The following is a 26,200-nucleotide window of genomic DNA, read 5'->3' as shown; positions in this document are numbered from 1 at the left end:
GAGGTACGCAGTGGGCTTCATTTTTGACGGACTCAACTCTTGCTGCAGTTTGAAATCTAGCATTTTACATACTTGAAGGCATGTAAAAGCTTCAGTTAGACCAACGTTATTAGTTTATTAGACCAACTTATAGTTTGTGCATGACAAACGACTGGTAAACTGCAAGGTAACATTTTACTTTCATACTTCATTTCTCCACGAAAAATAACAAGATGGTAAATACATTTCAATCTGCCCTGCAATAGCAAAATGCACAGCTTACGCTTGGATCCCACAGAGGAAGGTTGATTTAGCCGTTTATACGATATAATTTTTAAGTGCCAACTCATAATAGGAAATGCACAGGCATATCGAAAACAACAAACGTGGAGACCGAGCCAATAGCAATAATGTAGAACGTCCCTGTCACTGTAATCCTACAACAGTAGCCACTGTATTCGATTCCAGTGCATAACTCGCCGCTTGACCAGTCACCGAGTCCATACACAACGCGCCTGTTCACATTCGCACCGTGCTCGGAAACCGCAACACGATACACAAAATCAGACATGAATTCACACCAATACATTGGCAAAAAAAGCTGTCTTATTCAGCGCAATGCAACAATTCCCCATGCGTATTCAGGCAGTTTAACATTACGCGCCAAACTGACCTCACGCAGCGTGCAGCTGTATGCCTGCGGCAACTTTCTAACAGGCGCTAGCGCTGCACGTAACTTCACTGGCCGCAGATTACCTATGGGCGAAACACACTGTCAAGCGCGCGCCTTAATATAACGAAAGCATGCCGCCAACAAGCTGACGCCTTTTGTTATGTAACTCCTTAGTTAAACAGCGATCCGCACACCATAGACTGCAAAACTGAATAAATTCAAACACATAAAACATACGCTAAGCACGCTCGGCATTGGCAAGTAATCATGGGCTGGTAAAGAAACCTTTTTATGCGACGCCGCGTCTCACTTACTATTGAACACACCGTGCTTCACTGAGCGTTTGCGATTTTGAAAGCTCTTACGGATTGCGGCAAGTGATAAAATCCCATGCAGTCATCGTGACGACTGGCTTTTTCTATTGACATCGAATGACGCAGCACGCATACCTTTAGTCCGTTGGCAATCGCGGCGGCTTAACAGGCTTAACTTCGCGATCACTCCCTGACGATAGCATGTCATATACGCAGAATGTTCCACGTAAGTTAGAAATCACTTACCGTGGAGTATTTGTTGTTCAATCCAACGAACGATGAACAACTGTCCTCTTTTCGCGGCGGTGAAACGTGGCTGGCACAAGAGTTTTCTTGGATGGCCTTGGCGCGCGCCGCCTGCCCGGGCCTGCCCGCTGAACGGATCGGCGCTGTGCTGTTACGCGATGTTGTGCGGGCGCGCGGTGGGGGCGACTCCGAAACAAAAAGTAGTGCGCGGATCCCCGCACCAGTTTGCGCGCTGGATGCCTCTTCTCTTACAAGAAAAACGATGCGCTCTTTGCTCTACCTGCGTGAGCGATACATCGCCATGTTCCCAACCAGCCTCATGCAGTTTAAGCAGCAGTATATACTACGTTTTGATCTCTGTTGCCGCGAGAGTGGAACGGGCATTCTACTCTCTCTCAGATGGGCAGAGTAGAAATAACATTTCACTCTCTCGATGCGGATATAGTGAACAATGCATTTCACTCTCCCCGTCATTTTGCGAGAGTAAAACAATGCTTTGAAGAGTAAATCGGCCCCTTCACTCCTGCGGTACTCTCCCTAGTTTTTAGAGTGTAGAGTAGTTTTATCGGCCGCATAAACTTGGACACATTCGCTTTCTAACTGAATTGACAAGCGTGGTGTCATCACGCACAAGCAAACATGAATAATGATGATGAATGGTGTTTAATGGCGCAAGGGCCAGGTATGGCCAAAGAGCGCCAGGACAGTGGTTATGAACTGACAATGGACCAATGAATTGCGAAAGGTGTGTCGTGGCTGTAAAAGGGCCTAAAGACAAATCGCTGTAAAATGCGTAAAAAATATATGTAATAAAATTATGGCATTGGCTAATGAGGTGCACTATGATAATGAAAGAACAAATTTCACGATGATGACGATAAACGAAAATATATAAACGAAAAGCAGTACTGCTTTGACAGACCCTTTGAACACGTAAGGGCCTGGAGGCACGTGCTATGCAAAACTACTGTCGCGGCGACATCCTCTGAGGAGTGGATGCGCTACGAGACTATTGGGCAAATAACATGAAGTATAACATCGCTCAGAAAATCCAAAACAGCTTTGGTGTTAAAGAGAGGTTCGTCACCAAGAAACATAGCGGGGTGGAGAGGTAGACGGTACTGGTACGCTAGAGGAAAGTGTCTTTTTCTCTCTCTTTCGGCTTCCCTGCACTCCACGAGCACGTGGAGAACGGTAAGCCTCTCTCCACATCTACCACAGGTTGGCGGGTCATTTCCAGTCAAGAGAAAATTGTGGGTGCCGAATGTATGTCCTATTCTCAGACGAGAGAATAGGACATTAGTTCTTCGAATTTTCGTAACGGGACGCCAGGGACCTATCTGTGGCTTAACTAAGTGGAGCTTGTTGTTCGTTTCGGCATCCCACAAGCGCTGCCAGTGGCTTTGAATTTTCTTTCTCAAGTAGGGCTTGAGATCTGTGGCAGGGATAGAAGCGGTAGGGTTAAGGGCTCGCGATGTAGTTGATGTGGCCATTTGATCAGCCAGAACATTGCCCTCGATGCCTCGATGGCCAGGCACCCAGCACAAAATAATATGCTGGTTAGACAGGTATGCCTTGCACAGAGCAGAATATAGTTCAATAAGTACAGGGTTTTTGTGTCTATGTAGAGTCATGACGGCTTTTACGACGCTTAGGGAGTCTGTAAATATTATTGATCTTTTGAGTTTGGATTTTCCTATACTCTTCACAGCCGATAAAAGTGCATAGGCCTCAGCGGTAAAAATGCTTGTTTCCGGGTGCAGTACATCGGACTCGGAGAACGATGGGCCGACTACTGCATAAGATACCCCTGCATGTGACTTGGAAGCGTCAGTGTAAAACTGAGTGCAGGACGAGTACTTAAACTGGATTTCTAGAAAATGCATCCGGATATGTGCTTCTGGAGCATCTTTTGTGACCTCTACAAACGAAGTATCACACTCTATGAGTTGCCACTGCCACGGTGGCACTGGCTTTGCTGGGGCCATCAGTGTATTTTCAAGTAGTGGGATGTCCATTTCTTCACTAATTTTTCTTACACGTAGTGAAAAGGGTTCTCTTGCTGTCGGCCGGTTATTGAAGAGTGTGGAACTGGTCATATCATTTACGGTTGAGAAGGACGGATGTTCCGGGTTCGAATTTACTTTCAGGAAATAGGTGAGGCTTAAGGATAAACGTTGTATATCAAGCGACCACATGTCCGCCTCTACATACAGGCTTGCCACAGGGCTTGTCCTGAAGGCACCAGTGGCTAGGCGGATGCCTAGATGGTGTACAGGATCCAACATCCTTAGGGCACTTGGCGTAGCGGAATGGTACACTATGGCGCCGTAATCTAATCTTGTGAGTATGAGGCTCTTGTACAAATTCAAAAGACACCGTGTATCACTACCCCAAGCGGTGCGTGACAACACTTTTAGAATATTTATTGTTTTCATGCACTTGTTTCTTAGATACCGTATGTGTGCCACAAACGTAAGCTTCGTATCTAGAATCACACCTAAAAATTTATGTTCGGTTTTTACGGCCACACGTTGTCCCTGCAACTCAATGTCAGGATCGGGGTGCAGACCCCTCTTTCTGGAGAACAGGACGCAGGTGGTCTTTTGTGGGTTAAGGCTAAATCCATTCTCGTCTGCCCACTTAGACACCTTGTTCAGACCAAGCTGAATCTGCCGCTCACAGACTGCGAGATTGCACGAGGCGAAACCTATCTGTACATGATTGACGTATGCAGAATAAAACATGTTTCTTGGGATATACAGACGCAAAGAACTCATTTTTACAGTAAAGAGAGTGCAACTGAGCACCCCGCCCTGTGGCACTCCAGTTTCCTGCACAAATGGTCTTGATACAGCATTTCCCACACGAACACGGAATGTGCGATTAGATAAGTAACTTTCTATGACATTTAACATGTTGCCACGTATACCAACGTGTGAGAGGTCTCTAAGTATTCCAAACCGCCACGTGGTATCGTAGGCTTTTTCCATATCAAGGAATACAGACAGAAAGAACTGCTTATGGACAAAAGCTTCACGAATTTGCGTTTCAATACGTATCAAATGGTCGGCGGTGGATCGACCCTCTCGAAATCCGCATTGGTACGGGTCAAGCAGTTTGTTTGATTCGAGGAAATGGATTAGTCGGCGGTTTATCAATTTTTCGAACAGTTTGCAGAGACAGCTTGTTAGTGCTATAGGTCGGTAACTCGAAACAGACGATGGGTCCTTGCCCTGCTTCAGTATAGGGACGACAATGACCTCTTTCCAGGCGGCGGGGATCTTGCCGGAGGACCATATAGCATTGTAAAGGCAAACATGAATAGATCACACTGCATGGCCGCAGACAACGACTGTTAAAACACTGGCAGCAAGCGCAGCCGCTGCAGCCAGCGGGCGAAGAAGCGTGCGGTCTATCGCTTCAACGGAAACTGAGCGGCGAATGCACAGCGCATACAAAGGTCAGAGCCGTGCGGAGATAAGAGACGGTGCGGGCGACGGCCACCACAGCCAGTGCAAGCGTATTTGTTGGCAGAGTAGAAGCTGCTCCCCCCCTCCCTCCCGCGCTGCCTCCCCGCTTTTTTTTTTTTTTTTGCTTTCGCGTGTGAGATTGCGTTGCCAGTTCCCCTTGCGCTGGGTTGCAAGATAAGCATTTGGTGCCGTAGAACAGCGTCGCCCCACCTCCCTCCCCCCATACCCCCCCCCCCCGGCCTTTCGCGCGACAATCACGTTTGCTTTCCGCCGTGCGTTGGCTCTCCGTGATAGCGCGCGTCCCCGAGCGCTTTTATTCGCGCATACGGCGCCCTTGGAATCTATACGGAACCTCACGGCGATGACGACGGCGACGCCGACTGCAGAAATCCCGTTGAATTGTCCATATAATTGCTATCGCAATAAAAAAGCATTCGCCAGAGACATTTGAGACTGCTTACGTGTGGGAAGGCGACAGCATTATAGTCCCTTTGTTTAAATGTTCTTGTTTTTTTCCGCGCGTTCTTTGTCCGCGCAAGCTCTCGCCTGCGTTCTAATTGTGCCTCGGTAAGGCAAAATCAAAACGCACCAAGCGTCTCAACACGCTCAGTTGCCTGCGAGGAGCTCATAACTCGAAGGTCCGCTCAGCGGCGTTCATTTGGACATTAATGCTTTTTATTTTATGCGCTTATTTTATGCACTTACTTTATACAATCGTGACATGGTGCCACCTACTCCCCATTGGCTGCGCAGTCACGTACCCAACGACGCACGCACCATAGTCACACCTTAAGGGCGCATTCACACTTGCAACTAGACGACGTCCCGCGACTGATTGCGACTGATGACCAGAAAGCTACTCAAGACGAACGATGTTCAAATGCGACCGACGAGTCGCTAAACCTAAATGTCTCACGATATGCCTCTCACGTCTGCTTGCAAGGTCATCGCCGCGTAATATAAGCGTCAGCGTATACGGACGTCCTGTTCCTTCGCATCTGATTGGTTCAGCTGTTCTGCGACTGCGGTCGCGCGACTGAAAAATCGAGCAGCGAGTGACTGGCCCGAAACGGTCACCTTTCGAGAAAAGTGGCCATTTGAGACAACATGCGACTGGTCGCTTTGCGACTAACTTGGTCGCGCGACCTCGCCTAGTCGCAAGTGTGAATGGCCCCTAAGTCAACCAGAACCGCACAGCCGCCGCGTCGGCGAAGGGTGCTCGTCTGGCACCCCGGAGGACCGGGTTCGATTCCCACGCAGACCGAAATTAACCGAATTTCCTTTTCACAGCCGTTAATTTCATTTGTTTGCAGGAACCTCCCTGCGAAATTTGAGCACTTTTACTCCTTGCGCCGTTGGCTACTTTTGGTACTATCATTCGGTCACGCCGTCGACTACGACGGATTTTCGCGTAATGCGGCAATAACGCTTTCGTACTAAAAAACAAAAAAAAGAAAAAAAAATTCATAATGTCGTCTTCCTTCTGTAGTCAAACATAACTGCTTGTTTTACACAAGCCTGCAGAGGTATTCCCACAGCCTGTGGGATGTGCAGAATTTTGTACAGCGACGCTGTTAGCCTCTAGTTGGTCGGAATTGTTCGTGTCCGTGTGCGTCAGCGAAAATGCGGGCCCATCCCGGCGGCGGCGCAGGGCAGGAGCAGCGTCTCGTACACCCCTAAGGAAGAGGCTTCAAGCAGTCAGCAAAGTGAAGCGAACAGTGCATACACTCTTTGGAATCACGCATACAACGTACAGAACAGCATACGTTTCAATAAAGAACAAGCACAGAACAATCATCCAAACCACATAATTGATGATCAGGCGCTCCTGAAAACGTATGCGGGGAGCGATAATGCTCCCCGCATACGTTTCCCGGTGAACATTACTGTTGCGCACAAGCTGCCGCGGCGATGGCAGCTTGCGACGTGGGGAGTGACGTCCCTATCCTTTCGTATATAATATAAGCAGCCTAGCAACTCATTTCATTGTTGTTGCAGCCCCGCATTGGGCGGCGGCGTGCTGTCGAAATTACAATTACTCCCATTACTCTAAATTACCATTACTACCTTGACTTTAAAGCAATAAAGCATTGCATACCCCCCTCAGCAATTGTAATGGTGGTTTTTAACAGCTTCGCTGTACATCCAATTTCACAGGGACGGGATGACAACTATTTTTTTTTTTGAGTGCGAAGCATCCTTTGCCTTATTCCAGGCACTTTGTGGTAAGTAGAGGTCTTTCTCGCCTCATTTCGGATCTCGGTAATAAAACCTCGGTGCTCGAATGATCCATTGAGCGAAATGCAGCTCCACTAACGTGAAACCTGGGGAGGTGGGAATCATGCAGTGATGCACCGCTAATGGACTCATACTGCCTTTAGCAATGGCTCATAACCCCGTAAACGCGGCTCGTGCTCGCGCTCCCCACGAGCACGGCGTGCCGAGCGCGAGCACGAGCCGCTTGCTTACCGTGACTACGACGACGACGATTACGACAGGAGACGCCGACAGCCCGGGCGCAAAAGGTGCGCACCTAAAAAGTCGCGTCGACAAAATTGAATCCACAGTAGCCTGTGTTATGTAGGTTCCTTAACATAAGTGTCAGAACCAGTGATGGATAACCATTACGTCACAATCTACCCACCAATCCACCATTTAGGGTGGATGAAGGAGGATAAGGGTGGATTAGGGTGGAGTAAGTCTGATTAACGTCGATTAAGCTGGATCAAGGTGTATTAAGGAGGATTACGGGTTGATTAAGGCGGACTAAGGTGGACTAAGGTGTAATAAGGAGTAGTAAGGTGGAATAGGGTGGATTAAGGTCGATTAAAGTGCATGAAGTAGGATGAAGATATATTAAGGTGTATTAAGAAGGATTAGGGTGATTAAGGTGGATTAAGGTCGACTAGGAGGATTAAGGTGGATGAGGGAAGAATAAGGTGTATTGGGTGGATTAAGGCCGATTAAGGTGGATTAAGGTAGATTAGGGTGCATTAAGGTGTATTAAGGGGGACTTGGGTCGATTAAGGTCGATTAATGTATATTAAGGAGGGTTAGGTGGATTAGGGTATATTTGTGTTGATGTTTTAATTGCATATATATATATATATATAACTTTGCATTTTCGAAGAACACATCACAGCTTCACTGGTCGTCTTTCTTCACAGAGCGGAATGGGTGTAAGCTTTTTTTTTTCTTTTTTTCGTTGAAAAACTTGGCTAACGTTAGCTGGGACACCACACTGTATTGACCCTTTTCGCGGAGCAGTTTGCTCTATAGAAACGAGATGGCGCTTACGGCGGCGCGCCATACGTTGCCTCAGCGACAGCGCACGAATACGAAACCATTACCGCTTCTACCTTGCTTGTATGCGATCAGCTGTCGGAAATGCAACAGTTTTCGCCAACGCACTGTGCTCCATTCATGCTGGTTTGAATCATGTGAATTGAAGACACGTGCAGTAGTTGACTGCAAAAATAGTGACTGGCATATTAAGGAATTTAATGAATATATGAGGCCAAGTTCGCGGACCGCTGCTGCAACAGTACGTTCGTGTTTCCGGCCCTTCTATATGTACGGATTTCCTCGAGGATACACGAATTTGCTCATCCTCCAGCGTTGTATCGCTAACCTTCAAAGAAAGGGTTTCAGCACCGGTATGTTGGCAAGAGTGAGTACAGCTCGTTAAACAATGATAAAATGAGTAGCGCCGCTTCCTGTCATATTAGGTTTGGCGCACAGTATCTACACCTATCTACCCCAACCAGCACGGAAACTTATGCCCAATCTTTCGCCAATGTGTTAAGAATAAGTGAATGGGCGCACATTTGAATATATGTGCACTTTATACGCGCAATAAATGACGGACTACACCGACAGCGCACGAATGGTCGAAGCTGAATGTTTCGAGAAGGTCCACGAGAGTAAGCGAGTTACTAGCAATAATACATCTTTGCTACAAGGTATTACGGTGTACAGAACAGCTACATTTCAAGCCTTGTGCGCAGCAAGAACAAACCTAACGAAACTGAGCACAACCGTGAGCGATTAGGCAGAAAATAATCAGATAGTGACCGCATGAGAAACTTTACTGAGTCAGAAATATGACAAGCCACTGCTTCGAAACATTTGCCAAATAAAGAACGAAGAGCAAAACACACTAATCCTGATTCATTTCATGAGCGGAAAGTTTGTAATTCATATTTAGCCCCGCTTTTAGCGCAAGCACCGTATACGCTGCTCGCGCCGTTTGGACGTAGCTTAATCAGCTCCGAAAGCGCTTTTTCATGTTCTCTGAAGCTGTGGCCAAAGCTTCGTGTCGTCCACCCAGTCACCGTCTACAATATCTCCCGAAACAGCGGTTTGCTAAGCCGCACCGGCGTCATACACATCCATTGTAAACACGGAGGCACTGGAGGCAAGTAATGGACGCCTCACCACGAGATCAAACATGGCAGCGCCCATGGGATCCCCGCGAAAAGGGTCCATACCTGCAGCAGCTCAGATGCAACGTGCGTGGCACCGAGTAGTATGAGCACGCCCCACGGCATCATCCGCCAGATGTTCCGCATGAAGTCGAAGGCCGCCTGCAGGAACGACGTCAGAAGGCTCGTCGCCAGCATCATTGACGTCAGCGCTGTCAGCAGGGCCATCCTGCGCATGCGCACTGCATTCATGTTGTCCTCCACGACACCTCCAGTTCAGTATCGCATTATCAAGTTGATTGCAATCATGAGTGGCGGTCACTCGAACTTCAACAAGGAAATGCTCTTGAAGTTGATCTAGCGAAGGCTTCAATGCAAGTTTTTCTGCTCATATGTCATAAACTTGCGCCTACTGCGTTACGGAACACCCTTACAGCTTCTTGGTCACTATCATAAATAGTGACTAAGGATAGTGACTAAGAAAGTCGTATCCCAAACTAACCTTTATGACACAACGAAGACGCAAGCGCTCCGAAATGATATTTTCTTTTGCACCTTGAAAGGGTCAATGACCGCAATAAATTTTTTCGAAATGTTCCTATGCACCCCTACAACGGCCGGGCCCAGGATATTGGTGTTCCAACTTACCACTCCGTGGTGGCGGACTGGTCAAACGGAGCTCACATTTCTAACACACCCTGTACTGAAATTAGCGGGGGAAAACACCACCTAAGCACTCCGTACAGGTGGTTAACCAGCGAATCTGAAACATTCGGCCCCGGTGTTTAGCAGTGGGTTAATCCCGGCGCTGTATTGAAGCTTTTCTCAATTATTGCTTACATGTTTGTGTTTCTAGTGGAACGCAAGCGCCAATGGCGGGCGGATTCTGCTAACCACGACGCCGAGCTAACTCGAGATATCGAACGCATGCGACAACGGCGAGGCGAGTAGGCGGCGTTGCGGGCAGAGCAGCGTCAACGTGGCAATGGCGGAAACGCGTTCGCCGGGGCCAACGCCCACTTTCGGCGGGAGTTTCTCGAGCGGCACTTTGGCTTCGGCTTCGACGAAACGTCCACGTTGAAATCGCGAAGTGGAACGCAAGCGACAATGGCGGGCGGATGCTGCTAACCACGACGCCGAGCTAACTCGAGATATCGAACGCATGAGACAACGGCGAGCCGAGGAAGCGGCGTTGCGGGCAGAGCAGCGTCAACGTGGCAATGGCGGAAACGCGTTCGCTAACGACGTCACCAACGGCGCTGCCAATGGCGCGCGCGCAATTGGGTGCGACGTAGAGAACGACATAATTGACGGCGCAGCCAATGGAGACGTTTAGAGAAACATGGGGGCGAACGGTTTTTCGTTTCGCCTAGCCATATACAGCTTTCGCTGTAAAAATGAGCGAAAATTAACAATAGAGGCCCGAGAGTTCGTTTTGCATGCCTCTCTTGGTCGCCTGATAACAGCCACGACAGGGTGACCAGGGCTTACCTTTCAGTCAAACCGAGCACAAGGGATACTGCGTACACGAAACTGAAGGTGGCCACGTACGTCGCGCAGGCATACCGTACGCCCCTGCAACAGTTGACGACGGCCCTCAGTGAGAGACACGTTGTCATTGTTTGGAGGGAAACACGTTTGTCGGAAAGTATCCGATGCGTAATTGGAGCACGCGTTGTTGGAACTTGTTTTAAGCGTGTTGAACGAGATTATCGGTATACAGCTATTTGTGAAATTGCATATACCAGACGGCTCGGACAGTTGTACGTGCACGTATTTCGCGCTTTACACGTATGTTTGTAGCTCACGAAAGGAGACATGGCCTCCTTCCCAATGGCGGCTGTAATAATTTTGGCCGATAAGAACTGAAATTTATTACTAGGGGGAGTACGACCCTCCCTATGTTCTAAATACGCCCTGTTGCATTTGAACATTGTTTTTGATAACAACGAGCTGGCACAGCCTGCCAGAAATTCGCCTCAGTTACATGTAAAGTAACCTTTATCTAGTCTATGGAATTGCGTACGAGACAAAATGACGACATTTCCGCATTTTGCAAGAATCGTTCGAATCGAACTCGCTTTGCCTTGCTACAAGAACTATTACTACATACTTCTACTATGTTACTTACGCTCCTACGACTACTCTTACAGCTACTGCTACGAGCTCATCCTACACGACGCTCTAGCTCAGTGGCTATTGCGTTGCGCCACTGAGCTCGAGGTCGCGGGTTCAGTCGCAGCTTCTATATATGGACGCATTACGATGGGGGTCGAATGCAAGAAGGCTTGTGCACTGTCCATACGGATTGTGCATTAAACAATCCCAGTTCGCCAAAATTTAATCCAGGGTGCCTCATATTCATAGTACGGCGTACCTCATAATCACATCATGCATCGTTCTGACAACTAAAACTCCAAAATATAATTCAATTTTTTTGTCTGTATCATTCTACAAGTACTACAAAATTGCTACAACTAATACTGGAATTACTGTATAATACTACTGTAACTACTTTTATTACAGCTGCTGCTACCACTGCTTCTACGAGTACAAGAAAGTGCTTTAGGAAAAAAAGTTCAGAGCCATTCCACTCCATGAAGGTGGATGCCCAGCGAAGCTGTATGCGAGGATCTCTACCCGACCGATGACGTGTCGTGGGCACACTGATGTTTGTGTAACATTGAATGCCGAACCTTTCCAAGAACCACTTTCCGTCTGGCCGACACACGTCTATGTTGAAATCACCCACAGTTACTATGGAAATGGAGTCGGTAGAGGTGTGATCACATCAAAGATGCATACGCTTGGCGTTTGCGGCATGACCTGCGTCGGTATTACATGCCACCCGCCGTCGCCAGCGCACATTCCCTCTTATGTTCACGAAGGTGTTCTGTGTGTTTTGTGTTAATGAGAGTTTTTGTGTGTGAGCGCCGGTGTACGTTTATTATAAAGGTGCGTGATAAGAGAGACACTTTGCGTGTGCGTGCGTGCGTGCTTGTCTTCACCACACGCCACCTGCGCACTGCACGGGTGGAAGGGAACTGAGATAAGGTTACGAGGTTTTCCGATTGGCCCCTTGACGTCAAGCCGCAATTCATACTAAACAATGTCTACTCCGGATTTACTTTTTTCATTACGATATTTGTTTTTGTCACAATACGTTTTAACACTTCTCGCGATTAAACGAAGATGAGGCACACCCGGCGATACCCTTTTAGCGCAATAGCGTTAAGGGCCGGCCCATGACGCTGAAAATCCGGGGGGTCGCGTCGACGTTGGCGCCGGCGTCCGCGGCCGAGAAATTTTTCCCGAACCACCCTGACCACGCAGGCCCTCCGCGTGGCGCAGAGGCATTAGTGAACAAATTGAATTTCTCAAAGTAAAATGCGTCAGTAAAATCGTAATGTACGACTTAGACACCACCTTCAGACATGATAGCGTCGGATTGTAGTTTGAATAAACGCGAACACGTAATTCTGTTACGCGGAAACGCAAACACAAGCCCCTTTTCCTGCATTTCTACCATTCATACAGCGGCATGCCCAAGTCGTTTCCTTGCAGAAACACCATCCAGATGGCGCTCGCCTCCTCACCAGCGTAAAACGGTGGCGGCGCGCGGTGGCGCAGGTGGAGAAAAAAAGAAAGGTGCAGCCGCCGGGACGCCTGACAAGCATTCAGGGTTATTTGAATGCTATCGCGTTCCACTCTTAAACACGAAACTTAAGAGTCCTCCAAATTTTATCACCGTTTTTATCACCGGGATCGGCCGGTTGTGAGCTCTGGGGTGGTCGCCATCTTTTTTGCCTAGGCACACGAACCCCCAGAACCTAGCATATAACAACTATGATGCAAAAAAAAAAAAAGAAAGAAAGAAAGAAACGTAGCAACAGGACTCACCTTTGTTTGCGTCGGCGCGCACGCTTCTGTTGAGCAGCCCTGATAACGGCCAGATTCTCTGCAGACATGGGCGCCGGTTCGCTGCAAAGCAGAAGACGTTAAAGCATTGCAATAAGGTCGCAATACTGGTGTCGCTGTCTAAATAGCCCACTTGCGCACTTAAAGCAGTGACGTCGGTAAAGCGTAATATTCTTCGCAAGCTGAAATTTCTTACGGTGGGCTTTGTCAATCATTTAGCGCTTTCCTTTCGTCCACAAACAAACATGAAGTATCGCCCCGCGTATACATTCATGGTATACTTTTTTCAGCCCATAAATAAATAAAACTATAGTACCTCATATTGTACATGCTGAAACCGAAACCGAAAAATAGCTTATGTGTGTGAGTAGTCTGCTTTGTAGTTTTGTACCTAATTCTCTCGAACATCCCCGACAAATGACTCCAAAGAGAGCAACGAAATTCAGCCCGAACTGGCAGTTTCAGTCTTCTCCACTCAGATGTAAGAAGCGCTGATTGTAAAACTCCACTCGTGTGAGCGTTTTCAGTTTACAACTGTGTGTTTTGTGTTTATGAGTGTTTTTGTGTGTGAGCGCCGGTGTACGTTTATTATAGAGGTGCGTGATAAGAGATACACTTTGTGTGTGCGTGTGCGCGCGTGTGCGTCTGCGCGTGCGTGCGTGCGTGCTTGTCTTAACTCGCGGCTATGTGTATTAACGAATATGTAACGCTACAAGGTTCTCTCACTGTGGCCTGACGTAAAGAAGCCAGACGGCCGTGCTGCAGGCGACCAGTGCCAGCACCACTCCGGGAAGCGTCACGATTGCCCACTTGACGCTGGTTATCGGCCGTTCCGTCACTTCCGTTCTGAAACGGAAGCAGCGTGTAATTGTACTACACAGGCATTCTACAGAAGCAGCACGATGTGCGATAAAAGAAAAGTGGCTCATTAGTATCGTTTTACTTTTTTAGCCTTCATTCAGCCGGAAATATTGACGGCGAAAATAGCGAAATACTGGAATTGACCATTATGCAACAGCGATGCAAATCAAAATTTAGTAATAAACGTGCGGTCATGAGAATTCACAAATTTCATGTTAGTTTTCTTAATATCAATTTTTTATAAAGATGTCTATGAAAGATGTTACAGAATATTATAATTCCTTACCTTTGCGACAATCTAGAAAATATAACGAACAATTATGGCGCCAGCTAGTCCGAAGGTGATGGCATGGCTGTGCCAGCAGTCTTCCGCATTAAATAAGCTACAACATGGAATGTATCCCTTTCACGCTAGGCCATGGCGCCAACGTGATCCATACTGAAATGGATTCGAAGCCATCCCACACTTTTGTATGGCTTTAGCTGCGACATCGCCTCCGAAATTTACGGTGCCTGCGCGTTGCTCCGCACCGGAGATCTCAGGGACCCCCGTCTCCGCTCCCGAGCCGCACCGCGATGCCCCAGGTTAGACCACAGAGCAGAAAGTCGCTCAAGCTCAAGGCAGAATGTAAGAAATGCGAGAGGAGAGAACTTCCTGGACCTGCCTAAGCCAGACGTGCTTTGTGCTAAATGTTTGCAAAGCCAGGGATTTTTTTCTTTTCTTTTTTTTTTATGGAGCATAAAATATACAGACACTGGAAGCGTGATCGGGTCGTCGCCATCGCCATGCTGTCCCGGGTGCGACGACGCAAGCGCGCCAGCCATGGGTGACTCAACGTGTTGGGCGTGGCTGAGCGCTTGAGTAGCCGGCGCGCCGAGTGTTGAAGATCACGTGGTCTTCTGCGCGTAAGAATACGAGCCTGCGAGGGCGACAGCAAAGGCCAGAAGGCTCGTTCCCGCGCGCCCAGTGCAAGGTCAATCCAAATAGGTCGCGAAGCTTCGCGCGAAAGGCGGTTCAGAACGAATTGTTATACCTACATCAGCAAGGATGGTTATGAGAGTAACGATTGAAGCGCGACTATGTTTAAAGGGAACAAATATTGGGGAAGAAAAAAGCGTTCTTAATTAAAGCGAGAGACGGTTAGATTCATTCAACTAAAATAAAATCCCTAGTCAATTCTATATACGCATGGTGAGAAAAGAAGAGACAACTCTATTTTACTTGATCATTATCAATAAATACTTTTTTCCAGCGTCCACAGTAAGAGCGCCCATCGATAGCGGTGGGCGTTGACGCCGCTATCACTTGCAATGCAATGCCGCTCGATCTTGAAATGCGCAGAAAGGCGCGCTCGTAAAGTTCACCTGTTACAATACGCCCCCCTCACATAATGTGTTGTTTTGTTTGTCGACGTTTGTCCGAATTTGGTGACGCGGGTAGTTTCATTGTTTCTTAAGCTGTTCAGTCAAAAGTAGTGAGTTGCGACCGCTAGATAGTTGTTTGCTTTAGTTATTTTGGTGGGACAGCGTCCGAGCATGAAGGACGAGCACTCTACGCCCAAAGCGTTCGTCGGCCACGAAAAAAAGAGTATGTTCTGTGCAGCGGTGCGATTTCGACACCCGTACGGCTGACCTTTTCCTGCATCGCTTTCCACGCTGAAAGATCATCATCATCATCATCATCATCATCATCATCATCATCATCATCATCATCATCATCATAATCAGCAGCAGCAGCAGCAGAAGCCGCCGCCGCCGCAGCCGCCGCCGCCGCCGCCTATATTTATGTCCACTGCAGGACGAAGGCGATCTCTGCGATCTCCAATTACCCCTGTCTTGCGCTAGCTGACTTCCAACTTGCACCTGCGAATTTCCTAACTTCATCACTCCACCTAGTTTTCTGCCGTCCTCGACTGCGCTTCCCTTCTCTTGATATCCATTCTGCAGTGTAACCCTAACGGTCCACCGGTTATCCATCCTACGCATCACATGGCCTGCCCAGCTCTATTTTTTCCGCTTAATGTCAACTAGAATATCGGCTATCCCAGTTTGTTCTCTGATCCACACCGCTCTCTTTCTGTCTCTTAACGTTAGGCCTAACATTTGTCGTTCCATCGCTCTTTGTGCGGTCCTTAACTTGTTCTAGAGCTTCTTTGTTAACCTCCAAGTTTCTGCCCCATGCATATGTTAGCACCGGTAGAATGCAATGATTGTACACTTTTCTTTTCAACGACACTGGCAATCTTCCAGTCAAGATTTGGTAATGCCTGCCGTATGCACTCCAACCCAATTTTATTCTTCTGTAAATTTCCTTATCATGATCAGGGTCCCCTGTGAGTAATTGACCTAGATAAACGTACTCCATTACAGACTCTAGAGGCTGACTGGCGATCTTGAATTCTTGTTCCCTTGCCAGACTATTGAACATTATCTTTGTCTTCTGCATATTAATCTTCAACCCCACTCTTACACTTTCGCGGTTAAAGGTCCTCAATAATTTGCTGTAATTCGTCCCCATTGTTGTTGAATAGAACAATGTCATCTGCAAACCGAAGCTTGATGAGATATTCGCCGCTGATTCTCACTCCTAAGCCTTCCCAGTCTAAGAGCTTGAATACTTCTTCTAAGCATGCAGTGAATAGCATTGGAGAGATTATGTCTCCTTGCCTGACCCCTTTCTTGATAGGTAACTTTCTACTTTTCTTGTGGATAACGAAGGTTGCTGTGCAATCCTTGTAGATATTTGCCAATATATTCACGTATGCATCCTGTACTCCTTGGTTGCGTAATGCCTCTATGACTGCTGGTATCTCTACTGAATTGAATGCCTTTTCATAATCTATGAAAGCCATATAGAGAGGCTGATTGTACTCCGCAGATGTCTCTATTACCTGGTTGATGACATGAACATGATCCATCGTAGAAAATCCGTTCCTGAAGCCAGCGTGTTCTCTTGGTTGGCTGAAGTCAAGTGTTGCCCTGATTCTATTTGAAATTACCTTGGTGAATATTTTATACAATACTGAAATCAAGCTAATGGGTCTATAATTCTTCAATTCTTTAACGTCTCCCTTTTTATGGACGAGTATAATGTTGGCTTTCTTCCAGCTTTCTGGTACACTTGAAGTCGTGAGGCATTGCGCATAAAGGGCCGCAAGCTTTTCAAGTATGATATCTCCTCCATCCTTGATTAAATCGACTGTTATTAAATCTTCTCCAGCAGCTTTTTCCCTGGTCATGTCTTTCAAGGCCCTTTTAACTTCATCGCTAGTTATACAGCTCTAATAGCAGGCCTCCAAAAACAAGTTTTGCGCATTTGAGAACGAAATGACGACACTTCTGTTTTTAATGAATATGACGTCACATTATCTTTTCTTCCGCCGTAACTTTTCCCTCCTCACACAGATCGCGCTAAGCCCCATGAACCGCCGATGAACCGCCATGTTTTGAACATATGGGCTTATATGGAAGCTCCGCTACCAGGTATACTTTCCTTGCCCAGTGTTGGAGGTCACGTGATCTACTGAGTTTCGTGGGTTCGGCACAGTGAAATGGTAAAGGAAACGGCAGCACTGCTGAGCGGAACGTAAAAACGCCAAACTTAATGTCCACGAGCACTCGCGTTCGCAACGCTGGGTGGTGAGGAGCGTGCGTGCTTCCAAACCCGAACGTTCCGTGCTGCCGTTTCCTTTGCACGCGTCCTCGATGGGCCTCGATGCGGGCGCCCTCTCTCGCGCGTGCATTGAGGCACAATCTTGCATCGAGGCACTAGTTATGCAAGCGCGAATAACTTGTAATACACCTCGTACTGGTTCTTTAAGGGAATAAAGTGAAGTGAACAGCACAGCTAACAAAAATGTCGCTAGCGCATTTATGGCAGAAAGAATTGGATTGGATGCGGAATGCAACTTCGCTGGCTATCAAGTGGCGTTCACCAAGTCGACGCTTCATTTTCCACTCGATAAAATGGTCCGGTAACCCATTACAAGCGCTCGCCTAGTATTTTATGAACCACTAATATATATATATATATATATATATATATATATATATATATATATATATATACGTTTCACTTTCTAAAAGTGACCAAATGTTTTTATTGCTTTTATTTACTACGCTGAATTTGGCCAGATGACGCTGCGACTACGAAAGGGTCCGCTCCACTACGCTGAACGCATAACTAAAGCGTTAAATTCGCCCACCGCTCCATTGTGGCTTAGCGGGGCAACTCGGAGCGTAACGGACCATAAAGACGCTCACCTAAAACACTCTACAGAGGGAACCCTGCTTGTGTGTCTCGTTATGGCGCTGAACACCACGCATGTTCCGTTAATACAATAAAGAAAAAGCCAACTAACCATCACTGCCACTTATACCATTATATAGCTAGGAGCTTTACTTCGTGTATTATTCCGATATTTTGTTATCGCTATCAATGCTTATTAGGCCCTTAGGCCTAATAGGCCCTTAGGCCTTAAGCCTAAACTAAACTGCAAGCTTCGCTTTCAGGAATGATGAGACTGCGCCGCTCTACAGAAACTCACGCAAGAGAGACGGTCTTCAGCGCACTCTTGTTGCCGCTCGCGTGGAAGCTGCAAATGCCTCCCAGCACGCTCATCAGCGACGGACCCATGAGAAAGGCGTTGTGCACGTCTAGACGAGCGCTGCGGACACCATATGCCTTTTAGCACACTTTGCAAGTAGCACGGCGTGGACGTTGCAAAGGCGCAAACTTTCGTTTTTAAAGGGACACACACGATCGACGTTCAATTAGGTTAGACTAGTGGGAGAGTATCGTTTGAAAGCATGCCGCAAACCATCTTTATAACGAATTTCTATTAGAACAGAAAAGTTACTCAGTTATAAACAATATTTCGTTAAACGTCGAGGATCTATGAGAGAGTAACAGTGCGGAATAAACACTCCAACAGCGCGGGCGATCGTAAAATGTATGCACGCGTAAACGTAAGACTTGGCGGAGTGATGTACTTTCTCAACGCTCTTTGCCTCCGAAGGTTCATCCGAAGAAAGTTGAATGGCCATGCTGCACTGAACCGTGCGGTTCCGTGCGGATTTCTTGCTTCTGACTTCGTATTAAGCGGAGTCCGGTGCTAAAGCACATAGAATAATCCAGTACTAGATTCATCCAACTGTGGTCGGGACCACGAGATCCCTAGAGCAACGCCATATTTCGATAAACGAGGGTTTACTTTATTTTAATCCACTCGCTGCTGAATGGTTGATTAGTAAAAGAAAATTATTAAAGTAAAAGTTCGATTTCTTAATTTTGTGCCCCAAGTCTCGGCATCGGTACGTCAGCGTGACATTACGGACTTAAAGGGGCCCTGAACCACCCCTCGGGCTTGGTGAAATAACATAGTCCGCGGGTAGCACTACGCTGCTTGTGAATATCTCAGCCAAGTTCTGTTGTCACACGCGGTCCATGAAGCTTGCAAGCGGAGCGCGAACTCGCCTTCTTCTCAAATGCTCTCGTTTCGAAAACCCCATGATCCTCGCTTTTTTCTGCGTGCTTTATTTCTTAGTAAAGCACACTCCAATACGCGGCTGCTATTGGTCGCTGCGGTTGGCTACACCGCGGCCACCGTGAGGTGCCGCCACGAGTCCACTGGCTAAGCGCACTGTCGCTCGCTGAGGACAACCGCGTTTGGCTTACGTTTAGCGCTTCGGAGGCACCAAAATTGGAAGTCCAAAATGAAATTTGGACATGCGCGCCACCTTCACGTCTCGGAGCCGGAGCGTTTTGGCCCCGCTCCACTACGCCGTAGCGTTCGCAGTGCAAGGCATTGAAGGAGGTAGGGGAGCACAACGCAGGCCGTGTTTGATTGCAGATAACTCCGCTTCTGCTGAACGCATTGAAGTGCTTTTTGCGGCAAAGTGATTCGGAAATAGCCTATTTTCACTTCAAATGTCTTTCTCCATTTCGATAAAAAGTGTTTCAGGGCCCCTTTAAAAGCACTTTCTAGTTTTGGAGGCTTTCTGACGCAGGAAATGAATCTCGAAACTTGCCAAGTTGCGTGTTCGATTACTTTAGAATACGATGTAGTCCTTTACTGATAGACAACTGTGTTCGAGCAGAAGCAGTCGGAATACATGACGTCACATCGAGCAGGGGCGGTATTCTGTAAGAGTCTACCTAGTGGACTGTCCATTTCGGCTGTCGCTGATTGGCTGCTGCTGGACGTGCAGGAAGGAGACTGGCTGGCACCTTCCTGCACATCAGCGAAAGCCGAAACGGACAGTCCACTAGGTAGACTCTTACAGAATACCGCCCCTGATGCGGGAACGTCAGGTGTCACGCACTCGTCATAATTTTATTTTTATTTTTTTATCTCTTCTGGTTTAGGAAGCGTTCTATATCATCGTGATGATTATTATTAGTGGGGTTTATTGGCGCAAGGGCCAGATGTGGCCAAAGAGCGCCAAGGCGATGATAATGGCATGTCAGTGGTACATGAATAGTGAATTATGAGGCCTGGATAAAACATGAAGCGTGGCTGCAAAGGGGCCTAAAATAGTCGCTGTAAAGAGCGTAAAATTTACATGTAATAAGGTTATGACAATGATCAATGACGTTTACTATGAAAATGAAGAATGCATTGAAAAAGGGTGATAAGATATTCAAGTTATTTCACATGTAGTAATTTGCAAAACCACTACTGCCTAAACAGAGCCCTTGAACCACAAGGGCCTGGAGGCAGGTGCTATACTGAACTACTGTCACAGCGGCATCCTCTGGAGAGAGGATGCGCTACGAATTTATTGGGCTTATGACATGTAGGACAACATCGTTCAAGAATGCGAGGACTACTTTGGTTGTAAAAAGTGGTTCTTTACCAAGAAACATGGAGGGATGGAGCGGGACACAATAGCTGTATGCAAGAGGAAAATGTTTCCTTCTCTCTGTTTCGGCTTCCTGACACTCCAGGAGGACATGGAGGACGGTCAGCCTCTCAGCACATCGACCACAGGTTGGAGGCTCGTTACCAGTCAACAGAAAATTGTGTGTACCATATGTGTGTCCTATTCTGAGACGACAGAATAGGACATCAGTTCGTCGTGTTTTTGTTGTACAGGGCCAGAAACCTAACTGGTTTAATCATGTGGAGCTTATTATGTGTTTCGGCGTCCCACAAGCGTTCCTAGTGGTTTCGCAGTTTCGTTCGCAAAAAAGGCTTGAGATCTGTGGCAGGAATAGCAGCGGCAAGATTAATAGCTTGAGATGTAATTGATGTGGCCACTTTGTCTGCCAGTTCATTACCCTCAATGCCTCTATGGCCAGGAACCCAGCATATTGTCACATGTCTACCAGATGAATAAATATTGCGCAGGTATGTGTCAAGTTCAATAAAAACAGGATGTTTGTGTATTCTTATAGACGTTAGTGCCTTTACGACACTTAAGGAGTCCGTGAATATTATTGCATTCTGTAGTTTAATTTCTTAATGTGTTTAACCGCAGACAGCACTGCATAGGCTTCTGCAGTAAAGATGCTTGTATAAGGGTTCATCACGTCCGATTCAGAGAAAAAGGGACCAATTGCCGCGTAAGATACGCCAGCGTGCGACTTTGATGCGTCGGTGTAGAATTCAGTACACGAATACTTAGATTGTAGTTCACGGAAATGCATTCGAATTTCGAGGTCTGCAGCGTGCTTTGTAACTTTATATATCAACGTGAAAGTGGTCGCTTTATTATGACAGAAGCGCAATTTACTGAACCACCTTAACCTAATATTCCTATTTAGTTTCCTTTCAGAGGTAACAGCCATGTTGCAACCGTAATATCCATTGCCGCGCTATATCCAGAAGACCATGTCTACATTAGTCGCAGATGACCCTAGAGCGCCAGCCTCCATGTGCCATCGTACAACAGGAGGCGCTCGGGACGCTGATATTCACGCGTTCTACTGATTTGTGCACATCTCACAGGCCACCTGACGCCAGTGCAGGAAATGTTCAAACAAATAAATTTTCCGCGTCGACATTTTGGGAACTAATAGAACCTCAAAACTGGCTGCTCCTCTCAAGAAAGCCTGCTAAGTGGACATACCTTCCAGCCCCAGTCATGATCGCCGTGATCGCAACAAGCGCCCTAAAGTAATTACATAGAAAAGCAGTTCGCAAAACTTCGGCTCATTAAGGAGCTTACGCATGGATGATTATGGTTTGATTTATCAGCTCCACTACTGTACAATTCAAGCAAATATGATAGTCGCAGCCGATGCTATGCGTAAACGTTCGGCGCGTTCGGCCATCGCGTACAGCACTGCACGTTCCTCGTATGACGAGAGCCACTCTTACCTCTTGGTCTTCGACCTTTTTGTGGGGAGTGTGAGCTGGCTTCCCGAGGGGCTCTCTGCAAAATAATTAGAATGGGTTGTCATTGAAGTGTCGTGTCGGATTCAGGCTGGCCACTTGCACAGAGCAGGCTCCTTCGGCGTGTCATTCCATCATTCCAGCGTGCAATTTCACTTCTCTTCTGTCGTTGTAATGGGAAGGCAAATCTTGCACTAGGCCGCGCCAAGCTCGAGACACAACGAAGCTGGCCGATCGACTGCGTCTCCTGGTTGTAGCTAGGTTGAACTTGGCTATGTCTACGTTGAAATTGGTTGTACCTAGCTTGAACTTGGTAGCAGCTAGGTTCGGCCTTGGCTATGCCCGAGTTGGGCTTGGTTATGCCAGGTATCTCTTAGGTTATGACGCAATCGATCGGCCAGCTTCGCTGTGTCTCGAGCTATGCGCGGCTTAGTGCAAGCTTTGCCGTTTTTTTATATAACCATACAGAATTTTAAAAGTCACTTGTGGTAAATAACGTAATTGTAAACCCTCGAGCTCGGATTACTCGAAGCGGTGGAGATAACTCGCAGGGGAAATCAAAATGCATAATTGGTTGATTAACAAAAACTCGGTGATAAAATTTTAAAGAATTACTTTGCGGCACGTATTGCATTTTACGAAACGTAGTCAATGAGTTTGCAAGATATATATACTTGGAATGGATTCGAAGGATCAAACTGGCTTCGAGATATGCGTCGTGAAATATTTCTTGCATTGAAGCACGAAAGTAGCTCGAGCGCTGGAGTATTTCGCCGCACACTTTGTGAGAAATATCTCGAAACTGGTGTCATCTTGAAAGTTCGTTTGAAGTGGATACGCCTTGCGAACTCATGGGCTGCAATTCGTAAATTGCAATATGTGCCATAATGTAAATAATTAGACAGTTGGTGCATTATTGGTAATTAGTCGAATACGCATTTCGATTTCTCGCGAAAGTAATGTCCACCTCTCTGAGTAATCCAGATGATACTGCCCGCTACTAGGGATGTTTGAAAATGCTGTATGGTCTAAAAATATACCAGTTATATCTTCCTCAGCAGCTCTGCGAAATCGTCATCACTGCCCTTGTGCTTGAGTATCCAAGCACAAGGGCCGTTGTCTCCAATAACCCCCCCCCCCTGTGTTGCACTAGATGATTCCAACCCCACCTAGTTTCGTGCCGTGTTCGACTGCGCTTACCTTCTCTTGGTATTCATGCCGTAACCATAATGGTCCACCGGTTATCCATTCTACGCAACATGGCTTGCCCAGCTCCGTTTGCTTTTCATCTTGTCAGTTACAATATCGGCTAGCATCGTTTGCTCTCTGATCCACACTGGTTTCTACCAGTTTCTTATCGTTAGGCCTAACATTTTTCGTTCCATCGCTCTTTGTGAGGTCCTTAACTTGTTCTCGAGCTTCTTTGTTAACCTCCAAGTTTCTGCCCCATATGTTAGCATCGTTAGCATGCAATGATTGTACACTTTCCTTTTCAACGACAGTGGTAAGCTCCCAGTCAGGATTTGGCAATGCCCGCCGTATGCACTCCAACCCAATTTATTCTTCTGTAAATTTTCTTCTCCTGATCAGGGTCCCCTGTGAGTAATTGACCTGGATAAACGTACTCCTTTACAGACTATAGCGTTTGACTGGCGATCATGAATTTTTGTTCCCTTGCCAGGCTATTGAACATTATATTTGTCTTTTGCATATTAATATTCAACCCCACTCTTACACTTTCTTTGGTTAAGGTCCTCAATCATTTATTTCAATTCGTCCCCATTGTTACTGAAGAGGACATTATCATCTGCAAACCGATGGTTGTTATTTATATCCCATAGCAATTCCATGTCTACGTTGTCGTAAGTTCCATTGTTATCTAGAAATTCTAAATATGAAAGCGTCGCAGCGCCATCTGCCAGCTGCATGACTAATATTTAGCGCTTGTTGGTGGCTTAAAATTGGTCTTTGTCGACGACTGCGGGAACAGGCGGAACCAACGTCGCAGCCTGCTCTTATGGTTTGCTTGCCGCCAGTTATCGCTCGAAATCGGCTGTGACGTCACAAAACCCGCAATCCCTGCGGGAGCCATGCTGACAGGTGGTGGCTGGAGTCAGAGATTATGCACAGGCGAGAGACGAAATAATACTGAATATGCAAGCGCGTGCCAATCTGCCCTCTTGCACCCATTAACGAAGCAAGCGCCTTCTGTTGAGACATGGCCTTGCGCATGATCGTTCCTTTCGCTCTGGTGGGTCTGCTCCTAAGCACATTCCTTGCCTGCGTGTCGTCGGAATTGACGACGATTGCAGAATATTACGCTAGGTGAGCGCTGACATTAAGCTGGGTGAGTGCATTGCCAGACGTTACAACTGCCGAAAACAGACACCGCTCTTCTAGCGGCGTCTGTCTCCAAGCGCTCTCCAGTTGAGCCATTATGGAACTTGTTAAAGTAGTTCAGTACAGTGACTAAGGAACTTGCGTGGATTTTCTTTTAGAGCGCAGCTGTTAGGTGCCTGTTGCTGCGGCAAGTGGCGGCGGCGGCGGCGTAACCGAGCGAACGAGCACGGCGAAAGATGAAAAAGAGAACGCGGAGCGCAGCGAGGAAGGAGGGTGCAGCGGAACGATGAGGCAGAAAGTGGAGGAGGAGGACGGTATGGCGAAAGGGTGAGAAGAAAAGCGTATACTGTGGCGACGATGGCTACAAGATGGCGCCAGAGTAGCGCGCGTCATGTGGGAGGTCTGTCGGCGGCGGCTGCTTTGCATCGCGCCCACGCGTCACCCACGCGCTGCATCTCGCGATCTCTAGATTATGCAGGCAGTCGCGCCACACTTCGCTCCGTTTGCAACGTGTCGCACGAGACAGGTTGTCCGCGCCAGCCAATATATCGCCAAATGAAAACACGTATAGAGAGGCGCTCAAATTTCGCACTACAGGGAGTATTGTAATCATAGGTGATTTATTTTTTTCGGTGCCACATGAAAAGGCATTCTGCGCAGCAGCGTTACCGCCACTCAGCGACGCTTTGTATATCCGCTGCTTCATTAAATGAACGGCGTAAATTAATTGCGTGCAAGCGGGAATAGAGAGCCGTTGGTCGGAATGGGAGGGTGCACTCACCGAGTAGGGAAATCGGGCCGCTGGTGATGCTTCGCATCGAGGACATGTCGTAAAGGGGAATGCTTCGGTCGTGCGTCCTGTGACGAATCGGGATGGGACGCCGTAACAACGCTTCGTTGTCGCCCGTCGAGGAGTGGCTGGACGGCGAAAACCGGGACTGCAGGCGGGGCATCGAAGTACCGGAGTGGTGTTCCATGGGGCTGCGCGGGAGATGCTTTCATGCATAGAGTTTCTCACTATAACACCTAGAGCGTAAACTGGCGCCACTGTCTATGCGAGTTTCTTAAAGGGCGCCGTGCCCTCATGGGAATGACAGGATATGTGTCTGCGAGGCTTGTGTTGGCTGGTGTTGAACGAGGCTTCGTCTAAAACGTGGATATGGCTACACATATAATGCGTTCTTAAAGTAAAATCTCCATAAAAGGCTTTCGTTCACACATATTACATCCCCCAATAAAGTTTACTCACCTACAATGCAGGATCAAGCGAAGAAAAGCAAGAACAGACGACAAGTTGTTCCAAAGCGAGCGATAATCTTGTCGTCTGCCCTCCAACTTTAGCTGCCAGCTGATACTTTTTATGTTTCATATAATTGTGCATCCAATAGCAAGTCCTCAAAATTAAACAAAACACGTTTTTGTGTAATAATAGAGCTAATGCAGTTTTTTCACAGTGCTGTTTTAGCAAGAAATGAGTCATTGTGAAAGGCGGAACGGTGCTAGCCAGGCGCGTCTTCAAGGCTTTCTTGGCTCTCCGAGAATGATGCCAATCCGAAGTCACAATATACCGGCATTCCCATGGATACCACAGCGCAGCAGCGCCAGTTTTCCCTCTAGGTAATGTAGTGAGAAA

The 26,200-nt window shown here is 47.3% G+C and overlaps 1 protein-coding gene across 1 annotated transcript in view; it reads right to left on the bottom strand.

Moving 5' to 3' along the window:
• The window catches only part of LOC119445118 (uncharacterized), a 43,800-nt gene that overhangs the window by 11,998 nt on the left and 5,602 nt on the right, over positions 1-26,200 (bottom strand). The window contains exons 2-5 of the mRNA XM_049664129.1: positions 25,349-25,548; positions 13,754-13,873; positions 13,010-13,090; positions 9,176-9,338 (exon numbers count right to left, since the gene is read on the bottom strand). Of these exons, the coding sequence (XP_049520086.1) occupies positions 9,176-9,338; positions 13,010-13,077 (231 nt within the window). The 5' untranslated portion in view covers positions 13,078-13,090; positions 13,754-13,873; positions 25,349-25,548. The remainder of the gene's footprint in view (positions 1-9,175; positions 9,339-13,009; positions 13,091-13,753; positions 13,874-25,348; positions 25,549-26,200) is intronic.

The sequence above is a fragment of the Dermacentor silvarum genome, chromosome 3, assembly GCF_013339745.2.
Source record: "Dermacentor silvarum isolate Dsil-2018 chromosome 3, BIME_Dsil_1.4, whole genome shotgun sequence".
In the NCBI taxonomy this organism is placed as follows: domain Eukaryota; kingdom Metazoa; phylum Arthropoda; class Arachnida; order Ixodida; family Ixodidae; genus Dermacentor; species Dermacentor silvarum.
Note: the sequence above shows the minus strand (reverse complement) of the source record. Positions and strands in the feature narration are given on the sequence as shown.